The sequence below is a fragment of the Aspergillus nidulans genome, chromosome VIII (assembly GCF_000011425.1).
Source record: "Aspergillus nidulans FGSC A4 chromosome VIII".
Classification (NCBI taxonomy): domain Eukaryota; kingdom Fungi; phylum Ascomycota; class Eurotiomycetes; order Eurotiales; family Aspergillaceae; genus Aspergillus; species Aspergillus nidulans.
The window spans coordinates 3,735,542-3,757,344 of record NC_066264.1 but is presented as its reverse complement, the minus strand read 5'-3'; the positions used below and the strand labels follow the sequence as shown (position 1 = coordinate 3,757,344).

Genomic DNA, 21,803 nt, shown 5'->3' with positions numbered 1-21,803 from the left:
TTGGAAAAAAAAGTTGAGAGCTCTGATCGAACCATTACGGGCGGGAGTGGAAGGAGTCATCCCACACGTGATTCCGGTGAGTCACATTCATTTGCACTGATCCTCATTCGCTTTCAGTTCTATACTTAACAAACTGCTCAACAAACTGGCAGGGATTCCTTTGGACCTCGCATATCCTGTCGCTTGTAATTCAACGATTTCATAGTCTCGAGCGCTCAGGCTCCTTTAGATAAGCTTGCATTACTTTCACAATTCCTTTTTTTCTCGCTATGATGCACCGCGGAGGACACACATTTTGTAGCTAGTTGCACTTATTGGCTTTCCCAATCAGCAAGAGTCCGTTCATTTTCCTTTAGACGACGAATCAGCTCTTGGCAAACATCTGCGTGTTGTTGTTTGATGGAATCAATTTGTTGTTTGCATAGCCTTGTGCGTTCAATTTGTGCTTTGAAGAGTTGGTCGAGGACGCTATGGCATTGTTTTCTATAACCATTCAAGACCTCATTTACTGTGGCTTTCTCGCTCTCAATTTGACGAAATAGGTACTGCAGAGTTATTAGTGGATACTAAAGCACAATTATTTCCATTGCCTACCTCATTGTTATTGCGCAGCGTCCTCTCCATTCCTACGCGGAGCTCCTGCAGTGTTGTTTGCCAGTTAATCTGACCAGCAGTGCTTTTTGACAGTTCAAACGCCACATTCTGCTCTGGTTCAGCAGCCGCTGCTGAACCATATAGTCCAAGAACGCGTTCTTGAATTTGATGCTGTTCTTCTTGCCGTGACCCAGGCGAAACGGACGCCACAACTTTCAAGAGGTGCCGTTCGCCTGCACTCACCTGCGGGTGGCTTGCGCAGGGTTGGTGGCCCATTTCCTCTGTAAGAGTGGTCCGTGATGCGCTGAAATCTGTGTCAGATTCTCTCGGGGCCAGCTGAAAAGTGCAGGGGGTTTCGCTTGTCTGATTCTCCGTTGTGTGATAGGTGGTGTGTTGTTTGTCATCTTGACTTATGCCTCTCGTTCGTTTCCGACTTCGTTGGCCCATACGAGGAAATGCATCTTGTCGCTTTAGTGTGAGATGTTCCTCTGCTCCCATACTCGCTTGCTGCATCAGCCTAGGGCTCCCGTTCTTGTCCACGATAGTCTTAGCACTGGACTCTAGGAATTCTGTAGCATGAGTTATGTCGCTATCAGGGCACTTCCCTAGAGCACTGATGATCGGTCGGGCAGCACCAATGTTACCAAACCTGGGATTCCGTGAACAATAATCTTTGGTTGTGATTTCCTCTGGGTGAGTAGCACAGAGGTTTAGATTGAGTGAACTAGACAATGCAAAAGCCTCTGAATGGCCACGGCAGGCGGAACTGCGTCTCTTGGGAGGCGGCTGGTGAATTTCGAACCTATCTGCCGCCGTTGTAGCATCCCCTCTGTAGCAGTGAGAGAGACTCGGTGTAGACTCTTTCATGGACGGGCTCGAGTAGTAAGCCTTCGGAGTTGATTCCGTGGATAGTGGCTCTACAGACGAGCTTGAGGCAAGAGAGGGGGCCTCTCGAACGCTTTCGTGCTCTTCTCCATCTTCTGCTCCAGACATAGCTTCTCCCTTTCTGAGAATTCGATTATGCTCGCCGGGGCCTTGCGATGAACCAAATCGGCTTTCATCTGAGGAATTGCCGGAGTATAACCTGACAGGATACAACTCGTCGCCAGAGATACCTTCCTGGCTCATGGCCGATGTCCAGGAGTCTATTACATCTTGCTTGTCGCATTTGCATTGCTGCTGCTCTACAGTTGATTTGCAACAGTCAGGCTCATTTTGCATCTCATGAGATTCGGTAACATCTTCGATTCCATGTTCGTTATCACAAGATAACTGTTCGTTCGCGTTTATATCGTTATGGTGTTGATTCGGGGTATCACTTTCTCGCAACGCCGCAATCAGCTTTTCTGCGACTGATTGGCCCCTGCCTGGAGTGTTTCCATGTAGATGCTGACCCTCCCTCAAACTAGTCTCAAACATAGATTGCCTGTTGGAGTTATTGGAATTCTGAGGCAAGGAAGATTTGAATACCCCGGTGCTTATGTCCTCCGTTTTGCAAGCTTGCGACGAGTTATTGGCTCCAGCCAGACTCTCTGAAGCCAGGCTCCTTGAGATCCCATTGCATATGTCATGCTTGCCTGCTGCGGTACTACAATCTGGCTCTTTCTCAGAACTGCTTGAATTTGGGCTGCACTGGTTATTGCCGTTCCTGGACCTCATGTGTTGTGTTAATAAATGTTTGGCTTTGTTGTTCACGCGCCTTCTAGGTTTCATCTTGCTTCCAGTGCCAGATTGTCTCCTAATCTTCGTGGCTTGTTTCTTTCTGGCAGAGCTTGTCCAAGAACCTGTGGAACTTTTATTGAAGGTATAGCGAGCACCGCTGGATGAAGGAGAAGAGACAGAAGTAAAATCGGCATCTTCCTGGGGTTGTGGCTCAAGCGAACCATCACTTGCTCGGAGATCTTCGTCCCAATCAACTACCTTCGTTCTTAGTGCAGTGTATAGCTTGCCTTTGGAACGACGCCTGGAGAATATGAGAGATTCTTGTGTATTATGCGGAACAGGCCTTAGCACACTACCTCTAGTGACCGACTTGCTCCTTTGAGAGGACTTTGAGCGAGTATTACTGGCTGGCCCATTCTCGGGTAAGTCCTTGTCATCCTGAGATATCGCTCTTTCAACAGGCCTTGCTTTCTTATTCCGCTGAATTTCTGTCTGGGATTTTGGGCTAGTCGAACGAAAACTGTCTCCATCCTTAGACGATGAGGTTCCGTGCAAGGAAGGGGTCCGGGTAAGATCTGTTAGACTGCTCTCTGTAGCGCTGTCAGGAGCAGTCCCTGGTATATATTCACTTTGTTCTAGCATGGTTGTTAAATATTTCACCCGAGCAGGAGGCGAAGCCCAGTCAGCTGCTGTTCGAGAAGCCGCCACAGATGGTTGGAAGAAGCCGGCAATCATCTCGTCTTCTGTATCCATCGATATCACTACTGACGATGACCTTCGACGGCTTGGACTTGTCCTAGACCCTATTGTTTGACACTGGATGCCGATAGCCTCGAATCTTTTTAAAATCCCAGTTGAGTCATACTCGGATCTGATACCGAAGTTTATGGTATGCGAATCACACTGCTGGTCGTTCATCTTAATTAAATCATGTCCATGAATATTCACAGATAGCAGCCGCTTCTGTCCTGCGCGTTCACTAGAGAAGGTGCACCTAATTTGTGTAGGGCAGGTGAGCCGGATCGCCATGTAATTCAGTTTATGGCCAGAGGTGTCCCTGCCGTAGTGTATCAAATCGATTCTGTCAGCACAAAAGACTAGAAGAACTTTACCTTGCGGCAGTCCTTTCGCATGTGCTCCGTCTGATTCAACGAGATAGCATATGGGCAAAGCGCTGTTGGCGCTGCCACTTCTGGCTTCACCACTTATGCTGAAATTATGCTGTTTCACTGCGCAGATGTAGGAGTAAAATCGCTCGACGGCATTCCCCCGAGTCTGTAGGTGGCTCAATATTCGCGAATATGGCTCATCCGACTCCCAATCATTGAATGATATGGATTTGGATAGGGCTTGGAGTATAATGCTTGATAGAAAGGACAATATAACGTCCATACCGCACATTATGTCAATAATATGCCTGGATATGCAATGCTCAGTAAATTCCACGAAGGGCCGGATGCCAATTGGTTTACTTTACGTATTCATTACCATCTAACTCCTTCAGCATTTGGCAATGCTCGTCAGAGTCGCTCACTATCTCCGCCAGCACTTTACCAGCCTATTTCCGTCAGCCTGGGCGTTCTATTTCCAGCCTCTCGAAGTATACCATCCTCCGCATTCTAGCATCACCTGAAACATCTGTGAATTTTGCGTAAGTCTTCTCCAAAAGTCTCTGTTGGATGAGCGGCATAAGGGTCGCCGACTCTGAGACGATCACCTGAGATCGCAAGGAGTCAGGACTCGCAGTGTACTCTGGCTCGTCCTATGAGGGATAAGTCAGCAATAACCTACAAGTCCAAGGGCAAGAGGCGCACTGTCAAGAGGTATAGTCCCAGCTCGAAGCCTTCATTTTCAGGTAGCTTTAGTAGGTAGGCTGAGAAACACTGCAATGAGATTGTCTCCAAGGTGTGTGCTATCTCGACTCGATGCTGATTGGCAAAAACAAGCACTTCACCTGAATCATGGGATGAGTCCAAATCCGCTACCAGAAGGGCTTTGAGCAGCGGATTTGATAAGGTGCACAATGGGGGATTGGAAAGAAGGAGGATGTAATGAGGACTAGGGAGAGGTTCTCCAGCTGCTGTGAGGGCATCATGAAGGAGCAGAGAGAGCTTTGCTATGCTTTCAACCCCTTGCACTCCTCCACCTCCATTGGAATATGAACTTGACATTGAGACCTAAGTGCTCATAATTTGCTGAAAAGATATGGAAGCCTCGTGTTGTGAAGAAGAGCTAGCTCCAGTCCTTGAAACCCGCAGGAGAAGGAAAAGCGACCATCATGTGACAAGCCAATAGTGTTCATAGCTTCTCAGACGGTCACAATTTTTCTGGATATGAGTATTTTCCTGCATAATAGACTTTAGCCAAAGCCTCTTGATTCGACGAGATATATCGTCATCTAGATAACTGCTTTGGCTGCGGGATCGCGCCATAGTTCTCTTGGAGAGCCTGGTGCTATTGGGTAGCGGCGATCCAGGTACGTGGTGCTGATCTCGTATGTTCCGCTAAGGACCATAATCTGGGGTATAACTTCATTCCATCTTCCTAGAAACCGCAGACTATTGTCGCGAAGAGCGTTGACCGTGGTATGTCCCAAACGATGCTAACCTAAAGGGCAGATACTGACTAATAGTGGCAGTCTTTAACTAGCTAACTAATACACGGTCTTCGGCGTCCGCTCCCTCCGACTAGCTTGTTAATCGTACCGAGATCCGACTGTCATTTTCTCGGAAATTTGCATTGTTCCTTGATCCGACTCCAGTCAGAGGCTGTGACGTTGATTTATCATCTTTTTATTCCGGCGTACCATGGCAGGTTTAGCGCCAAACCCGGTACGGTCGAAGACATGTTTCTAAGTCTTTAACAAGCCATGTGCCCTCAAGGCACTTCTTATTTCACTCACTGTGATTGCCATCGAAGATCATCGCAAATGGAAAAGGCTAAGGGTGAAGCTCAACGGCTGGAGGAGGCCAGCAAGGCTCCTTTCATAGCCTTATCGCAGTCATACACCCTCCAACAGACAAAGGAAGATCTCCTTCCATTCGAATATCAAGATGGCCTGACAGCTCGCGACGTTCCGGAGACAACGCTCACCCGTCAGCAAGCCTCGAACTCAGTACAATCAATCGACCAGAATGAATATCTCCCGGCAAGACTTTCTCGGATTCACGAAGGCGCCGACGACAGCGCTCTCTGTGCTCAGAAATCCGTCCTGTACCTAGCCTATGGGTCGAACCTCGCATCCCAAACCTTTCTGGGCATGCGCGGCATCAGGCCCCTCTCACAGCTCAACGTTCTTGTCCCAGATCTAAGATTAACGTTTGATCTGCCGGGAATTCCATACTTCGAGCCATGCTTCGCGGGAACTCATTTTCGGGATACATCCGCTACCAATGGCGGGGAGGCTGAAGAAAAGCGCGCCCTAATAAACACGCCAGACACCGACCAAGACCGCTACAAGGGTCCCCTCATTGGCGTCGTTTATGAAGTCACATTATCCGACTACGCCAAAATCATAGCCACAGAAGGAGGTGGCCGTGGTTACAAAGACATCGTAGTGACTTGCTACCCGTTCCCAAACGGCTATGACCCCGCCGATCCAATACCGGAGCGACCAGAGACACGGCCTTTGAAGGCGCACACGCTGCTCTCGCCGGCCGGGATGCAGGAGCTGCTGCTGCCTCAAACGAGGTCAAGAATCAGGACCCCACGAAATGCACGCTACACTCAACCCTCTGCACGTTATCTTAGCTTGATCACCACTGGTGCAGCAGAGCATAACCTTCCTCTGGCGTACCAGGCCTACTTGAATCAACTGCAGCCGTACTGCATCACGTCATTCCGGCAGAGAGTTGGCATGGTAGTGTTCCTGGTCATATGGGGTCCCTGGATCCTTCTGTTGCTGGGTTTGCCGAGAGTTTTTGCTCGGCCGGATGGCCGTAGTCCTGAGTGGGTGGGCCGACTCAATGACTTGCTGATGGCTGGGGTATGGAGTAGTTATGACAATGTATTTGTGCATATATTCGGAGATGGTGAAAAGACTATTGAGCGCTGAGACTCAATATTCACGCCATGGACAGCGTTGTGTATAAAGTTAGCAGATGCAAATAAGTCTTAATGGTTGGCTGCTGATTAGCCTGAAGATTCTGGTCTCTGAGAGGACCTTCACTCGTCCTTCGACTTGATAACCCAGTCGCCGAATCAAGGGGCCAGAAGCAAGTTGTCTTAAGTTACCACCAGATCTAACAAACAAAGGAAATAGTGACATTGGTTCTTCACACAGGTTTTGACGGGAAATAAATATCTAAGATACAGATACAGGTCTCTGGAGAAACATCTAACAAAACAGAAGGCCATCGGCAGGAAAGACCAAGTGAAAGATACATGAACGACATGGGTAACGAGACTGACCGCTCGTATTAATCACACTCGCTATTCGTCGCTAGATCCCTCACTTTTCATACTTTATACAGTCCATTTGTAACCTTCTAGCGCCGGGGAACGGGAGGGCTGTACACGATCTTTCGTGTCTTGATGGGAGACCACTTGTAGCGCTTGACCCAGACGCTAAGAGCGAAAAGACCGGTAAGGAGAGTGATGGCCTTGAATCCCATCTTCTTGCGGTCGTCCATCTCGGGCTCGGCAGCCCAGTTGAGGAACTCAACAACGTCCTTGGCCATCTGGGAAGTGGTAGCGGGGGTGCCATCCTCGTATTCAACAACACCATCAAAAAGGACACGAGCCATGGCAATAGCTGGGAAATGGTCAGCTAAATTTCGATGCTAGTTTTGATGTAAAAGAATCGTACCAGTGCCGGGGAAGTAGGGGTTGAAGTTCATGCCCTCCTGAACGGTAGCACCAGCTGGAGGCTCATCAGGGTAACCAGTCAGCAGACTGAAGATGTAGTTGCAGCCACCGTGACGACCCTTGACAATCAAGCTGAGGTCTGGGGGCAAAGCACCACCGTTCGCAAAGCGAGCAGCCTCCTCGTTCTTGTAAGGAGGGGGGATGTAGTCGGACAGCTTTCCGGGGCGCTTCTCGATCTCACCCTGGTCGTTGGGCTCGGTGTCGTACTCGTTCTCTTCGGCAAAAGCCTTCATTTCATCGACGGTGTGTGTAACACCGACGAATGAACGCCAGGGAACGCGGGTGAGGGAGTGGCAGCTGGCGCAGACTTCACGGTAGACCTGGAAACCACGGCGGAGACTGGGGACAAATAGTGAGTTAGCTGGGCGTCATCGGCCCGAAGCTAGAGGCTCAATTGAACTCACGCGGCGTGATCAAAGGTCTTGTTCCACTTGGCGTGCTCCCAAGGGTACTGAGTAGCGTGCAACCTTGAAAGCAACATGTCAGCTGTCTGATCAACTTGACCTCAGGATATGGTCCGGTCGGGAGAACGGAAACAGCCGAGGCGGTGCCATTCCATAACGTAGTCAATCGACTCACCCCTCCTCAGCAGGTGTCATCGCAAAGGCTTCCTTTCCATAAAGATACGTAGCGGATCCGAGGGCGATGGCGGTAGCGACCGATGCAGTGAGTGTGAGGTGGAAGGGGGAGCTGGCGGCTTCGGCACCGGCAGCCGAGGAAGACGCACGCTGGTCAAAATATTAGTGATTAGGCATTGCAAATGTAGCCATCACAATGCCATGAGCGATTGTTCCCATCCATTGGGGCCAATGAAGGCGGAGGCCGGGGTGATGCGTACCGAGGAGGTCTTGCTCAAAGACTGACGGGCGAGGCCCCGGAAGGGCACGCTGCGCAGGACAGTACGTGCCAGCATACTGACGATATGAAGAACCCTCCGATCAAAAGATAAACAGAAAGGTACGATAACCGCGTGCGGGGAGGGAAGGGAGGGGGCGTGGAGGGTGAGCGCACAGGAATGGTTGTTGAAGTCGAGAGTTCGAAGTCGTCAATTTCTCGCTGACTTGCTGCCAGTGGTAAAGCGTCTGCTTTGATTGGCTGCTTCTGCGCTAAACTGCTTCGGGAATTACCGGAAAAGCGAGTCTTATATGAAAAACAATCGCATGACACCAGAATTCAAGTAACTACTGATTCTACGATATTATCATCCTTACAACATTGCAATATCCAATTTAATTTCTTTTCATTGAGAAGCAGTATACGTTCCGCTGATGTTGACGGCAAAGTTGCTCCTGCCGTTTGTTTCCGACTAGCCTTGAACCCGTAGTCCTAAAAAGCATCACCAAATAACCAGATACCAGGTCTAGGAGACCTTCTGAAACGACACTTTAAGTTGCATCTAGATTCAAATGTGGCAAATAAACTATATGCGAATAAAGATAATAATTGCTCTGTTTAATTCAGAAGAGCTTTGTAATGGTTGTATGTCACGGCTTCCGCTCAAAATATATAGTGGGTTCACGGACATAGATTGTAGCTGGATACACCAACCTAGCGGTCCTTCGGCTTCCAGATCTTTTCGTAATGATATACCTATTGACCTGGATAGATAAATTACTCCTAGCTACGTAAATTAAGCACTGTAAGGATATTATGTTGATGTAGATAATATGGGTCGGAAGGGGAAAGTGCCCCGCCGATCCAGCCGTAGTTTTAGGTGCACTCAGCCTACATACGCCATTATCTGGGTCTCAAGCCTGAGCTTCCATTTGATGCATGGCGTACGATGTCGATGTCCCCTTCATGGATAATGCAATGAATTTCTATCCTACAGCTTAATACTCGCCTTCCTCGCAAGTCATTCCTTACCGCAATTCGCAGATTATTTGGAGAAGTTGTCGGGTCCCTGAAGAGCTCCAACATCCCCAAACAAACAATATCGGCTGCCTTCCTCCCAATGCAATCCTTGAAAAGACATTATGTCAAAAGCGAGGAATGGCCCACGCACAGGCACGAAGCCTCGGCGCGATGTGCTGGCATCGCTCAAAATGGCCTCTATGGAGGAGATCTCCAGAGCCTCCCTTCCTGCAGGTAGGTAAAGCAAGAGCCAACAGAACATGTGGAGTGACTGACATTGAAATAGAGATAATGGCTTCGATCCTCGATCATCTCTCCCCCATCGACCTTATTCGAGCGGCCCGGGCGTCGAAGCTCCTGCGCGAAATGGCGTACGATGATTCGCGATGGGTTCAAAGGCTCAAAAGGATAGGTTGCTGGGATGAAGCGGAGGCTCGCAAGAATGCGGAGGAGAAATTTGGGACAATTGCGAACAGAGCAAGTGTTGAGCTTCAAGATTCAACTGTCGCCCAGCAAGTGCCTAGCCAGCCAAAGATCGATGTGACCCCAATATCAGATGGCTTTGATCAGATCAACCTCTCCGCGTCTGCAGCGAACGATGTCGTGGACTTGGATACCGACCCCGTCTTGGGAGCACTGAAACTAGCTAGATCCATCAGAGGAGAAGCTCGGCAGGAATACGGGAAAATACATGCGGCACTGGCGCCATTCTACGATGACATCGCTACTCTTGGACCTTCTCCAGAAAATCTTCTGTTTCAAAGATATACGGAGCCGCAGCAACAGGCGCAGATCCTCTCACAATTGCAGGCCTTCGCTAGATGCGACACCACAACAGGATGCGAAAACCGGCATGAGAACTTACGAGCCGCCGTCTCCATGTTCGAGACAGCTGCGTTGAAGGAGTTTAGACACGGCTACGAAACTGATGATATTGATGGTCGAATGAAGAACTACGCCCATGTTCTTTACACGCTAAATGGCGGGGGCTCGGCTTCTGAGCTATTCACCCATCACAATCATATAATCACGAGAAAAGCCGAACTTGGTCAAACTAACGACTGTATCGATACATTGACTCAGAAGGTGAAGCTCCATCAGACGCAGGCATTCTTTACCCGGTTAAGTGTGGCTTTCAATGAAGAGGTCTCAATTATCAACCGTGCCTTTCCCCCAGCCCTCCAATTAGCCCAACCATTCGTCGAGAAGGTAGGCCGTGATGTGCTTTATCCTTTCCTGACCGCGATATTTGATGAATTGCATCGTTCGAACAAGGAGGAGTACCTTGTCTCTGTTTCAAGTACCTTTGCCCAGTGCATGAATCTATGTGACAATCTGCTACCCATTCAGAATTCTCTTGATACCTTTGAAGATCTCCTACATCAGACCATTGCCCAGGTATATGAGCCACATATGGATCTCTATCTGGCTGAAGAGTTAGACTTCTTCCGAAAAGGCTCAGAAGCCTCTGTCGCAGAGTGGGATAGACAACTCTCTGAGCAAGCTGCCTCGACTGAGTCATTTCTCCTGTCCAATGTGAATAGGCAAGCTGATAAACGAGACTTTTTGACTTCTTTTAAGAAGGTGATCATGGCACCGGTAAACATCCTTCCGAGCTTCTCAAACAAGTCCAGCGAACAACAAAAGCCTGACCGTGATTCCCTGGCCGGCGACTCTGGTTCCACGCCGAGGGCAAACCGATTTTCCACGATTTCTTCGCCTGGGACCCCCCCAATTCAAGAGGCTCCTACTACAGAACTTGCAGCGAAGGCGGCCATTATGAAGTCCAAATTGGAGGGCATTCGGTCTTTGTTCAGCATCGAAGTCGCTTTAGGGCTGGTTCATGCAGCTAAATCGAGCCTGGAGCGTGCGGCACGGTTTATGGCAATCGGGGGGGAGACGGGCGCAGCGGTCAAACAGCAGTGCGAGGCTATATTTGTCGCTCTCCTGCGCATCCTAGGCCACGGTCACCTAATTAAAGGTTTTGACAAGGCGGTCGACCATCTTTCAGACTACCGGCCTCGCGAGCAAGGCGATCGTGATCAATCCGGCGTCGAGCCGTTAGTAACATTTCTCGAGCTCGTGAATGTCGGTGACCTCATTCTTCAGATGATTGATGTCTTCTACGAGCAGGAGATGATTGGATCGAATATCACTGATCGAAATGACTTTTTGGATCCAGCGGTGAAAGAGAAGAAGAAGTTTGAGCAGAATCTTGACGAACGTGTTGCGGCTGGGTTGAACAAGGGAATCGATGTCTTGATGGAGGAGGTGGATTATATCCTTGCCACAAGACAGCTCGCAACCGACTTCAACCCGGATGTCTCTACTGACCCGCACCGAAAAACCATGGATGTAAGCGTTACCGAAGCCGCAGCCGCAGTGGTGGATGTCGTTTCATCGCATACGCAGATGCTCGTCGGGAGCACAGACAAGAGTACTCTTGATGTGTTCAACCAGGAGGTTGGATTGCGTCTCTTTACTGCTCTTTGTAAGCATCTGAAGCGCCAGAGAATCAGTATCGAAGGATCCTTGAAGCTGATCAGGTACGCTCTCAGTTGTATTTATTTCGGCTATTGCTAACGATAACAAGTGACATGAACCACTACTTCAAGTTCATCCAGAGACTCAAAAACAACGAGCTGCTCATCTACTTTAAGGCCTTCCGAGAGCTATCACAGATTTACCTCATCGATTCGTCCGATGCAAAGGAACTAGCCAACTTCATTGCTGATGCAGGCCGGTTCTCTGGTATTTGGCGAGTGGAAGAAGTGTACGAGTTCGCGGAGAGGCGAGCAGATTGGTACCAAATCAAGCGAGATGTTGAACGAGCCATGTATGGAATTGGGTGCAATGTTATGTGATGCAGCAACCGCTAATGTATATATTAAAATTATACCCACAAGTGAAAGATCATAGCACTTCACGAGATATCTGCTTGCTTTTGTGGTTTGGGTGAATTCACCCTGACGTCAGTGGGCGCCTACCGCGACAATCGATAGTAGCTCTCTTCCATCCATCTAGGCGGGATGGGTAGTGCCTTTACTGGCTGCAAGTCTTCAAAGAAGGCATGCCTTCGACAGCCGGGCGCTAAAATTGGCATTCAGGCTGAGAAGTTCTGCGGTCCACTGAAGCATTAACTGACATCCTTCTGACTCTGCATGGGCTATTTTTAGCGGGCATTGATCTAATCAAAGAGGCATCACCACAGTTGCCTAGCTGATATATCTATAACCCGGATCAGATCCTAAAATCAACCTGGACACGAACTAAGATTCTATGGCGTATACCGATTTCTGTGAACCATGCGTCTGAATAGAAATACCTGGACGCGCCTCTCCCGAAACGAACAAACATAGTAAGTCAGAGCCCTATACAAACTTTATAGACAGAGGAGCAAGAGTCGTACCCACTCAAAGCTGAGATGAGAGAAATTAGCTTTGGGCAACGAAAAATACACCTGATTGACCCTCGTCTACTCCCTGGAGGAATGCATACATCAATAAACCGACATCAACACCGCCAGCCAACCCATCTACAAACAATACTCTTCTCCCGGGTCCTAAAAATAATAATATATTTCCTACTTCTACTTCTCCCCAATGCAATATCTGCCACCGAAACGACTGTCATCGTCACCGTTACGGAATCGGCCACGGCCACAACAACAGCAACCACAACGACGACCCCCAAAGTCCCCCAAGACCCTTCTTACACATCCCCAAGACAGTTCAGATCCTCTATCCTCAGAACCACAAACGCCTACCGCGCTGCGCATAACGCCTCAAATCTCAGCTGGAATGAGACGCTTGCGGACTATGCCAAAGACTGGGCGAAGGGGTGTAAGTGGAAGCACTCTGTACGTACCTTATTTTTTTTCTTGATATATAGAATACGTAGAATAGATTTTGCTGATTAGAGTCCCAACTGGTTCTTGCAAGATAGTCCGGCCCGTATGGCGAAAACCTTGCATACGGTTACAAAAAGGCCTCCTCCGCAGTGACGGCATGGGGTGACGAAGCAGCACTTTATGATTTTTCCAAGCCAACGGGATTCACCGAGGAGACGGGACATTTTACACAGCTTGTTTGGAAGAGTACGAGAGAGGTCGGGTGCGCTGCTGTTGATTGTGGATTGACGGATCTGGACGATGACGAGAAAGAAAGAGCGCAGGGGTGGTATGTTGTTTGCGAGTATATGCCTGCAGGGAATGTGGTTGGAGCAGATGACGGGCTGGAGTATTTCCGAGTAAATGTGCAGGAGGGAAGCGAGGATTCTGATTCAAGTTCCGAGGATGATTCTGAGCACGGAGACGGGGGTGAGGGAAGCGATGTTTCCGATTTTGGGAATAGAGCTAGTCGTGGGTTGGTGGAGTGGAGTAAAGAGCGTGTTGCATGGTGGGTTGGGATAGTTCTATATATACTGAGCTCTTCATAAAAAAAGGGGGCGCTGTAGTGAAGTACTTGGTGGCTCGTCATTGCTGTCATTACTCATACTACCAACATCATGCATATAGATTTCCCGCAGCGGGAGAGATGCAAAATATCTATTCACTTTTGAACAGTCCCAGACGACCACCCCCAAACTAGAACCACGCCAATGGAACAGCACAAACGGCACACAAGGAGGGAGGAAAAGTGGGCGGCAGCAGAGGGAAATGGTGGGAGGGCCTGGATATCGAGACGGCGGACAATATAGAGAAAAAAAGGAAGTTGGAATGAAATTAGATACGAAAAGAAGAGAAAAGGGTAATTCAACCAATAATCTCCTCGCTTTCCTCCACAATCTCTTCCACAATCTCTTCGACCACCGTCTCGCCCTTGTCCTCTGTGTTGGTGGGCGCATCCTTGGCAGCCTTGGGTTGGTCGGCTTCTTCGGGTAGGCCGTAGGCTTCCTTCTCCTCGGTGAGTAGCTCCTTCTCGCGCTTGAGCCAAGCAACCCACTCGTTGAGGACACGCTTGCGCTTCTCGACAACGGCGGTGTTGGCAATGTCGACAGCATACTTGTCTTCCTCCTCGAATTCCTTCGAGTACTCGCGGAGGTTCTTCCGTACTTGCTTTTGCTCTTCTTTGCTGAGAAGAGTAGGAGGGCGAGGACGCCAGAGGAACTGCTTGAACTTGTCCGTAGGGTTCTCCGCAAGAGTCTCTCCGGAGAAGGTGTGAAGGTTGAATCCGTTTTCCATCTAAAGATTAGTGTTAGTAACCTAGCTGGATGAGGAACCCATTTTGCGAGACATACCTGGTGCGTCCACGCGCTAGCACCACTGACAACGTAACGACCTGTGGGATCCCATTCAATATCTGTGACACCATAGTGGTCGACGGTCTTCATCAGCTGCAGGTTGGCCGCTAGATCCTTCTCGTTATCGTTCTTCTCACCCTCGAAATCCATATCCCAGAAATCAAGGTCAAAGTTTGATTGCGAGTGAACAGTCGCCACCACGACGAAACGGCCCTTAGGAGACCAGTAAATAGCATTGCTGGTCTTCTTCTCAATAGTGCGAACAAGTTTAAAGTTGCCGGCTTGTACACCTTTCTTTTCCGGAGCGAAGAACGAGACGGCCGTCTTGGGAGGCGCACCAGCCCCAGATGCGTCACCAGTCGTGATGAGAACGAAGCGAGCACCGTTGGGTTCCCACGAGAAGTTGATCACGGTGTCCTTGAGACTGTCTACCACTTCAACCGGGACACCCTTCTCCCGTACGCGGAAAATTTCGAGGTTGGTGGCCATAGACTTCTTAGACTTTGAGTGACGATCCACCTTAACGCAAACGAAGTTACCCTGGGATTGCCAGTGCAGTTTCACATCGGAAACGTTGAAAAGGTTACGAGTTCGAACAATCTCCTTGGAAGGCACGCTCATAAGGGCGACTCGGGCAGGGTTGCTGCCGATTTCGGGAGTCCAGAAGCATAGGAGCTGCTCGTACTGCTTGACACCGTCACGGTTGACTGTAGCCGGCGACCATTCGAAGTCCATCACTCCGTCAATCTTAACCGACGTCTTACCGAGCAAGTTCATCCGGGGAAGTTCGTAGATGGAGATCGACTGGCCCTGAAGCATTCTCGCCACGTACTTTTCATCAGCGGACCACTTAAAAGCCGGCCACTGAACTTTCTTCTTGGGCTGCGCTTCGCTTTCGGGACCGGCGAGATCGTGGGAAACAAATGATCGGAGAGGCTTGCCTGTTACGATGTCCCAGACAATGATATTCTTTCCATCCTCTTCGTATGTCAGTACGGGGTGGCCCTCCTCCACCTGGATAGGCCGGGCAGACCAGGTAGTCAAGTAGCTCTCGCCAGGCGAGAACTCGATGAGAGAAACAAAGGGATGAGGGAATTGCTTTTGCTTGGAGAAAGTCGGACCACCCCACAGTTGCACCCCCTGTGGGTGAACAGAGGCGAGATATGTACCCTTGGGGGACCACTGGACGAAAAGCTGTGTCCAATGGGCACGGTCGACAACATTCTCCGGCGGGTTGCTCTTGTTGTTCCAGAAAACCCCAACCTTGTCGCCGCGGTAAAGGGCGAACTGGTCACGGGCATTGGGGTCCCCGAGCCACGAGCGCAGGTGCTCCTTCTCTGTGAATGGTTCGATATTCGGAGGCTTATATTCCTCGTCGATACGTCCTTCCCGGCCATAACGTTCGATATCCATCAATTTGTTAACGAGGAGAGTATGCTTCTTATCAAGGGGCGTTCCGTGCAGCTGCTTTACGGCGGCAACGGCTTGCTCTGCGGTTTCGTACTCGACAAAGGCAAATCTGCGACCGCATGTTAACCTCCATTTCTCATCCTACCAACATAATCGAGCGCTCGGCTTCCAGGTACATACCCTTCGGACATATTCTTCTCGTTGAGGGGCATGAAGACGGCATCTTCGGAGGTGTGGCCGACTGTGTTGAGTTTCCTCAGCAAGAATTTGATGAGTTTCTGTCTGTTCTCTTCTGGTACGACTGGGAGTCCATCGATGACGACGAATGTGTCCAAGCCCTCCTCAAGTTTCACTTCGTACTGCGCCTTGAGGTCTAGAAGGAAAATAGGATGGATTAGCGACATTTTCGTAGAGCTCGCTAAGTTCATATCGGTCGGTAACATACCGGAGAAGTCAATCTCCTCCTCCTCTTCTTCGTGGAGATCTTGCTCCGACAGGTTCTCGAAGCTAGGTGCCATGGTTGTTAGCGCTGATGGCGATGTGAAGGGGGCAGCCGGTTCTTGGTGGAGGGATCGAAATCTTTGTGTGTGCGGCCCGACCTCTGTGCCGACATATCGCAACGGCTAGTCACGTGATCACAGTACAGAACCAACTTTCAGACTACCTCTTATACAGCATCTTGTGATATATTAATTCATACATACATTTATAGTTCATACCTGGGATAAGGGTACATGAATACAATTACTACTGTTTTATTATGAGAATACTCGCCGTGCAAGTAGTAATTTGCTCCAGTACTCGTTCATGCTGAGTATAATGTAGCTGAAACAATCAAAGTTTATATCCATGGACAACTGAGCCTAGGCAGAGATTTTAGTTTAGTCTAGCAAGTGTATCAAGATAGAAGGATTTAGAAAGCAATATGCGCCATCAGAAGCCGTAGCATAGAGTATATAGTTAATGGGAATGAAAGTCCGATTTCAGCACATCTTTAAGCCTGAGCCGTAAGGCATCGATCTCCAAGTTTCCTCCGCTCATACTACGCTGGACTTGCGATCTTGCCTGCATCCGCCTGGGGAAGTCAACAACAACTCCACACCGTCATTCTGTCTTTACTTTGGGGCTCCTGGTTGCTCTGCGAACTATCTTTCCACTCTCTACTCTCGTTCTTCTTCCGCCGAACATCTTACTAAAGCCGCATCTGAACATCTATCGTCATCTCAAGCCCCGCCGGTCCCAAGCGCCAATCCTCTCCCAGCACCTTTGTAACCTCTTCATCTCTGAGTGTTGACCGTGTGACCAACAGCAGTGCTGCAGCATCGCATCAAATTTCTACACCATCACTGGTCACAATTGCGGCTATACGCTTATTTAATCCCTTGAAATTAGGGTGTAGCCACGCTTTGGACAGAATGTCGCGTACGTTCAGCCTCTCCAGATCTCGGACTAACCGCGCCGAGGTGCCTGACAACTGACATCATTTTCTCCTTTCCTTTGCATAGTTTCCCCAGGCGCCCGCGATCAATATATCCCAATCATCGATTCAATTTTATCTGCGAGCGACCTAAATACGATCTCAGAGAAGCGCATTCGCAAAGGTCTCCAAGATGAAATTGGCTATGATCTTACCCCGCAAAAGGTATGCGCTCTTGCTGCATATTGTTCCTATACTTTCTCTATGTCAAGTCAACATGCTGACGGGGTTCCTCTGTAGGCTGCGGTGAAGCAGCTCATTATGGAGAGGTTCGACATCTTTGCTGAGAAAAAAGGCATAGGTGCTCCGCCTACACCAAACGGCCAAAACGGCCACGAACAACAGCATAATACGGCAACGCCTGTGGAACCTTCCTCACCCTCCCAGTCCTCGACAGCGCAGAAACGTCAGGCAGATAGTGCTGACTCGGATGATCGCTCAAGCAAGACGCCCCCGCCCAAGAAACAGAAGGCGAACCATGATATAGATGCGGATGCACTCTATGCTGCAAAGCTACAGGCCGAGGAGAATATGCGAGCTCGTCCTACACGAGGCGCAAGCACGCGAAAAGCGGCGCCGGTCAAGAAGAAGAAGTCTACAGCGAAAACGGCGAAGAAAGTAAAGGCAGAGGACGATTCAGATATCGGGTCGGGCTCAGAGTCAGGGAAGAAAGTGAACCGTTCTGGAGGATTCCACGTAAGCGGAATTAGCTGATGGCGGTAGCTGGCTGATGCTAAAATAATCTAGAAACCGCTTAACCTCTCACCGGCGCTCTCAGCATTGCTGGGGGGCGCGGCGACGGTACGTGACCAACTTATTCTGCCCTGCAAATTTCATGCTTAAAGCTAATCTCGTTGGAAGCTTTCACGGCCACAAACAGTCAAAAAGCTCTGGGAGTACATTCACGAGCATGATCTTCAGGACCCAAGCGATAGACGTCAAATCCGCTGTGATGATCCTATGCGCGCTGTGTTCAAACAGGACCGCATACACATGTTCACCATGACTAAAATTCTCAGTCAAAATCTGTACAGCCCTGACGAATAGCTTTTCCGTCCCGGAAGAGACTACTTGCAATGACACGTTCTTGATAGCAAATCAGCTTGTGACACTGCATATTTGCTGCAGTCATATACGAACCTTTTTGTGCACGCATTTGGCGATCAGGCGTCAATTTCTCGGTCTGCTTTTTTCTTTGTTTAATCTTCTTATTGTTTCGTTTCAAAGCATTCGTCCAGTCCAATGCATTGTGCCTTTCTGCTCGTTGATGGGCGGACAATCTCTTATACTTGTTTTCTGATCTTCCCTATGTTTATTACCCTAAATCCTCTCCAGCGGGAGTTGGTGTTGGCTTGCAGACAGGCGTGATTGATTTACCACTAGACACTTCTACCATTGGGCTTGGTTACTACAATCCCCAAAGCGAGTTTCTAAACTTTTCAGCCTGCAATGCTACCATGGCGCACTGAGTCATGGTCACCGCCTCAATAAAAAGTCAACGCTGAGACTTGTCTTAGCAGTGAGTAATTATGAGCCATCGACCAGGTAACCAGAAAGGGGAAGATTATTTAAGAACGAATAATGTTCGAAGGGAGTCCCACATAGAGTAGTTCTTCGTCAAAGCTACAGAGTTGGCAGTTGGCACATTAGTAGGGTGCTCACTAAGCACGCTGCGATGCGTTTTATCTCGGACAGGCCAACTTTTTTTCTGCCCGCCCACCCTCCAATCCCCCCACTGCTCCAAGACGCTCTCCTCGTTCCGCCTCCTGGCCGCCAACATCGCAAGGAGCGTTACAGTTCACGTTTTCCAGACTTTTTTTGCATCCGGTCGCCTAGTCCAGCCGTTCATAACGCTCGCGCAATCGCACTCGCCCGATGACCGAGTCTCAGCCTCCCCAGGCCCCCGCCCCACAGAGCCAGACCCGTGGTGGCCGTCGGCGCGGGCGCGGAGGAGCTCGTCAGGGCGAGCACTCGGACGCTCCAGATGGCGTTTCCAGAGGACCGAGGTCAAGAGGCAACGGACCACGCCGCGGCGGAGGTCGAGGGGGGCGTGGCGGACAAAATCGCGACATCAGCAAGCCGGAGACTGAGGGTGACGTCGATGGCTCGTCTTCGGTGGAAACCACCACAACCGCAGATAAGGGAAAGGCGCGTCAGGAGACGGCGGATGACGCTGATGATGGAGAGATCTGCTTTATCTGTGCCTCGAAGGTCGAGCATAACTCAGTGTCTCCGTGTAATCACCGCACATGCCATATATGCGCGTTGAGATTGCGCGCTTTGTACAAGAACAAGGCTTGTGCTCATTGTCGGGTATGCTCTGTAATAGTTGCTCTGTCTGAATGCACTGCTAATCCACTCGTTTTCTAGACTGAAGCTAGTTATGTCATTTTCACAGACGACCCCACGAAGCGCTACGAAGAGTTCCAGGACAGCGACTATTCTCAAAAAGATGATAACCTTGGTATTAAATACGAAAAGGATGAGATCTTCGAAGACACAGTTCTGTTACTCCGCTACAACTGTCCAGACCGGAACTGTGATGTGGCTTGCCTGGGGTGGCCGGACCTGCACCGTCATGTTAAGAGTAAGCATGGTAAAGTGATGTGGTATGTAACAGTCCTCTCAATCAGTCGACAGTTCAAAGGCTTACTGTAACCGTCTCATAGCGATCTCTGTACTAGAAACAAAAAGGTTTTCACACATGAGCATGCGCTCTTTACACATGCCGAGCTGCGCAAGCACGAAAGACATGGCGACCATGTCCCTGGAGCGCTTGAGCAGAGCGGTTTTAAGGGCCACCCTGAGTGCGGATTTTGTCGTCAGAGATTCTATGGGGATGATGAGCTATACGCTCACTGCCGTGACCGCCACGAACGATGCCACATTTGCGATCGACGCTCTACAACCCGCCAACACCAGTATTATATCGACTACAATGCCCTTGAAAGCCATTTCCAGACAGACCACTTTCTTTGCCTGGACAAAGAATGCCTTGAAAAGAAGTTCGTGGTCTTTGAGTCTCAAATGGACCTCAAAGCTCATCAACTAGAGTGTCATCCAAACGGGCTTTCAGGGCGAGACGCCCGCGTAGACATGACCGCTTTTGATTTCAGAACGCCGTACCAGCCTCAGCAGCGACAACGTCGGGGTGCTGGTCGTGGGCGAGATCCCAACGCAGAAACCGCTCCTTTATCAACCGTGCAACCACTACGGAGGGACGAGATCGCCTACCAACGCCAGATGGCTATCCAGAGCGCACAATCCGTTTCGACACGGAGCTTCGGTGGACAACTATCTCGTGACGAAACACAGACTGTGCGTGCCCCAGCGCGTTCCACAGCACCTGCTCCCACTCGAACACCACCCGCGCCGACGTCACCTGTCAACGAGTTTGAGAACCTTAACATCACATCAGCCACACCAGAGGATCAGGCGCGTCGGCTTCGGCACGCAGCAGTTATTGAGAGAGCTTCAAATCTCCTTGGGAATGATCAAACTAAGCTTAGTGAATTCCGCACCCGAGTCTCCAACTATCGTACCGGCGGCATGTCTGCCACCGAGCTCATCGATGCCTTTTTCTCCCTTTTTGACACATCAAGTTCCGAACTCGGTAAGCTCATAAAAGAGCTTGCCGAAATCTACGAGGACGCCGGTAAAAAGAATGCCCTGCTCAAGGCCTGGAATGATTGGCGTGCCATCAATGAGGATTACCCTGCACTTCCAGGGCCAGGCGGTAACATCCCAGGCATGTCCCCTGGTACCGCCAGCGGCACCGGCGCCACCGGCGGCAGACGAGTCCTGCGTCTGAAATCCTCAACAGCTCAGTCCTCCCGGGCTGCCGCTGGCTCCTCGTCGTTAAGCAACCCCTTCCCTCCCCTCTCTTCATCACGTCCAACTCCCCGTGCCGTTGCAACATCTGCCGCATGGGGAGGCTCCGCAATCGCTGCGCCACCACCCCCTCCCATATCTCGAACCTACGCAAATCCCTCATCCCGCACAAATAACGCCCCCTCCACATCCTCAGGCCGCGTCAACACTCGCGACACAGAGGCCTTCCCTTCCCTTCCCGCTGCACCCAAGCCCAACGTCCTCATGGCGGGCCTAACCCGAGGCACTGTTCGCTGGGATGATCGCCGTCCGCCACCGGTAAATGCTTGGACTTCGTCTGCTGACTCAAGACCTGGTTCCTCTACAGAGGACTTCCCAGATCTTTCTGCTGCAGAAGGTAAGAAAGGGAAGGGGAAGAAAGGCAAACAGACGCTTTTCCATTTTGGTTGACGATTGGCTTCCCGGATAGTACTGAGGTCAAAAGTGCAAGTAACATACTTTTCCCCCGTTGTTGTGTCGATAAAATCTCATAGAGTTTTCTATGTCTCTGTCTATTATAAGCGAGGTGTTATGTGTAGAGCAAGAGTGTTTGTGATAGGCAAATAGCAAAGGAAAAGTTTTGAGTACATACGCGACGTGTCGTGCGTGTCAGGAGACAGCGGGCTTGGTGCAGGTTCAGGACGCGAGGTCATTTACTCGGCATCCATATCATGAACAGGGTCTCGTTGATCTCACACGCTAATCTAGATAACGGCTTCAGAATGTGCCAGATAGCTAATTCCAATTGACTGGAGATGTAATTCCCGACTCACTGATTGCGCAGGCATTGCCCTGCGATACGATAGTCGCGGTGGTGGTAGTAATCGAT

The 21,803-nt window shown here is 49.9% G+C and overlaps 8 protein-coding genes across 8 annotated transcripts, besides 1 other annotated feature; 5 read left to right on the top strand and 3 right to left on the bottom strand.

Annotated features, from left to right (window-relative positions):
• Positions 1-21,803: part of a sequence feature (contig 1.6 484..266891(-1)) that runs on past both edges of the window.
• Positions 154-2,991, bottom strand: ANIA_00355 (uncharacterized protein; the record flags this gene model as incomplete). Its single annotated transcript, XM_652867.2, has 2 exons — positions 154-545; positions 595-2,991. The coding sequence occupies 2 exons, from the start codon at positions 2,989-2,991 to the stop codon at positions 312-314; spliced, it is 2,631 nt and encodes an 876-aa protein (XP_657959.1). The 3' UTR covers positions 154-311.
• ANIA_00356 (uncharacterized protein) lies at positions 5,126-6,385 on the top strand (the record flags this gene model as incomplete). Its single annotated transcript, XM_652868.2, has 1 exon — positions 5,126-6,385. The coding sequence occupies one exon, from the start codon at positions 5,126-5,128 to the stop codon at positions 6,308-6,310; it is 1,185 nt and encodes a 394-aa protein (XP_657960.1). The 3' UTR covers positions 6,311-6,385.
• On the bottom strand, positions 6,496-8,149 carry ANIA_00357 (ubiquinol--cytochrome-c reductase catalytic subunit CYT1). Its single transcript, XM_652869.2, has 5 exons — positions 7,961-8,149; positions 7,702-7,850; positions 7,527-7,589; positions 7,064-7,461; positions 6,496-7,009 (listed from the first exon to the last, which is right to left on the bottom strand). Exons 1-5 carry the CDS (start codon positions 8,033-8,035, stop codon positions 6,744-6,746), a joined length of 951 nt encoding a protein of 316 aa, XP_657961.1. The 5' UTR covers positions 8,036-8,149; the 3' UTR covers positions 6,496-6,743.
• Positions 9,099-11,840, top strand: ANIA_10061 (exocyst complex component Sec10 family protein; the record flags this gene model as incomplete). Its single annotated transcript, XM_652870.2, has 3 exons — positions 9,099-9,210; positions 9,263-11,522; positions 11,570-11,840. 3 exons carry the CDS (start codon positions 9,099-9,101, stop codon positions 11,838-11,840), a joined length of 2,643 nt encoding a protein of 880 aa, XP_657962.2.
• Positions 12,401-13,565, top strand: ANIA_10057 (putative extracellular SCP domain protein Pry1; the record flags this gene model as incomplete). Its single annotated transcript, XM_050610966.1, has 3 exons — positions 12,401-12,835; positions 12,922-13,373; positions 13,541-13,565. The coding sequence occupies 3 exons, from the start codon at positions 12,401-12,403 to the stop codon at positions 13,563-13,565; spliced, it is 912 nt and encodes a 303-aa protein (XP_050469244.1).
• EifCb (translation initiation factor eIF3 core subunit b) lies at positions 13,431-16,190 on the bottom strand. The gene is made up of 4 exons (XM_652871.2): positions 16,073-16,190; positions 15,808-16,000; positions 14,215-15,736; positions 13,431-14,158 (listed from the first exon to the last, which is right to left on the bottom strand). Exons 1-4 carry the CDS (start codon positions 16,143-16,145, stop codon positions 13,730-13,732), a joined length of 2,217 nt encoding a protein of 738 aa, XP_657963.1. The 5' UTR covers positions 16,146-16,190; the 3' UTR covers positions 13,431-13,729.
• ANIA_00360 (SWIB/MDM2 domain protein) lies at positions 17,043-18,544 on the top strand (the record flags this gene model as incomplete). The annotated part of the gene is made up of 5 exons (XM_652872.2): positions 17,043-17,049; positions 17,133-17,269; positions 17,345-17,800; positions 17,852-17,905; positions 17,966-18,544. The coding sequence occupies 5 exons, from the start codon at positions 17,043-17,045 to the stop codon at positions 18,149-18,151; spliced, it is 840 nt and encodes a 279-aa protein (XP_657964.1). The 3' UTR covers positions 18,152-18,544.
• ANIA_10068 (E3 ubiquitin-protein ligase HEL2) lies at positions 18,980-21,385 on the top strand (the record flags this gene model as incomplete). The annotated part of the gene is made up of 3 exons (XM_050610965.1): positions 18,980-19,432; positions 19,475-19,713; positions 19,774-21,385. 3 exons carry the CDS (start codon positions 18,980-18,982, stop codon positions 21,383-21,385), a joined length of 2,304 nt encoding a protein of 767 aa, XP_050469243.1.

Excerpts from the sequence above, each read along its gene's own strand:
- ANIA_00357 (XM_652869.2), bottom strand. The coding sequence starts at position 8,035 with ATGCTGGCACGTACTGTCCTGCGCAGCGTGCCCTTCCGGGGCCTCGCC. Across the intron at positions 7,462-7,526 it reads AAGACCTTTGATCACGCCGC|TCTCCGCCGTGGTTTCCAGG; the intron begins GTGAGTTCAATT and ends ATTTGTCCCCAG. Across the intron at positions 7,010-7,063 it reads CCCCTACTTCCCCGGCACTG|CTATTGCCATGGCTCGTGTC; the intron begins GTACGATTCTTT and ends ACCATTTCCCAG.
- EifCb (XM_652871.2), bottom strand. The coding sequence starts at position 16,145 with ATGGCACCTAGCTTCGAGAACCTGTCGGAGCAAGATCTCCACGAAGAA. Across the intron at positions 16,001-16,072 it reads GGAGGAGATTGACTTCTCCG|ACCTCAAGGCGCAGTACGAA; the intron begins GTATGTTACCGA and ends TTTTCCTTCTAG. Across the intron at positions 15,737-15,807 it reads GAGAAGAATATGTCCGAAGG|ATTTGCCTTTGTCGAGTACG; the intron begins GTATGTACCTGG and ends ATGCGGTCGCAG.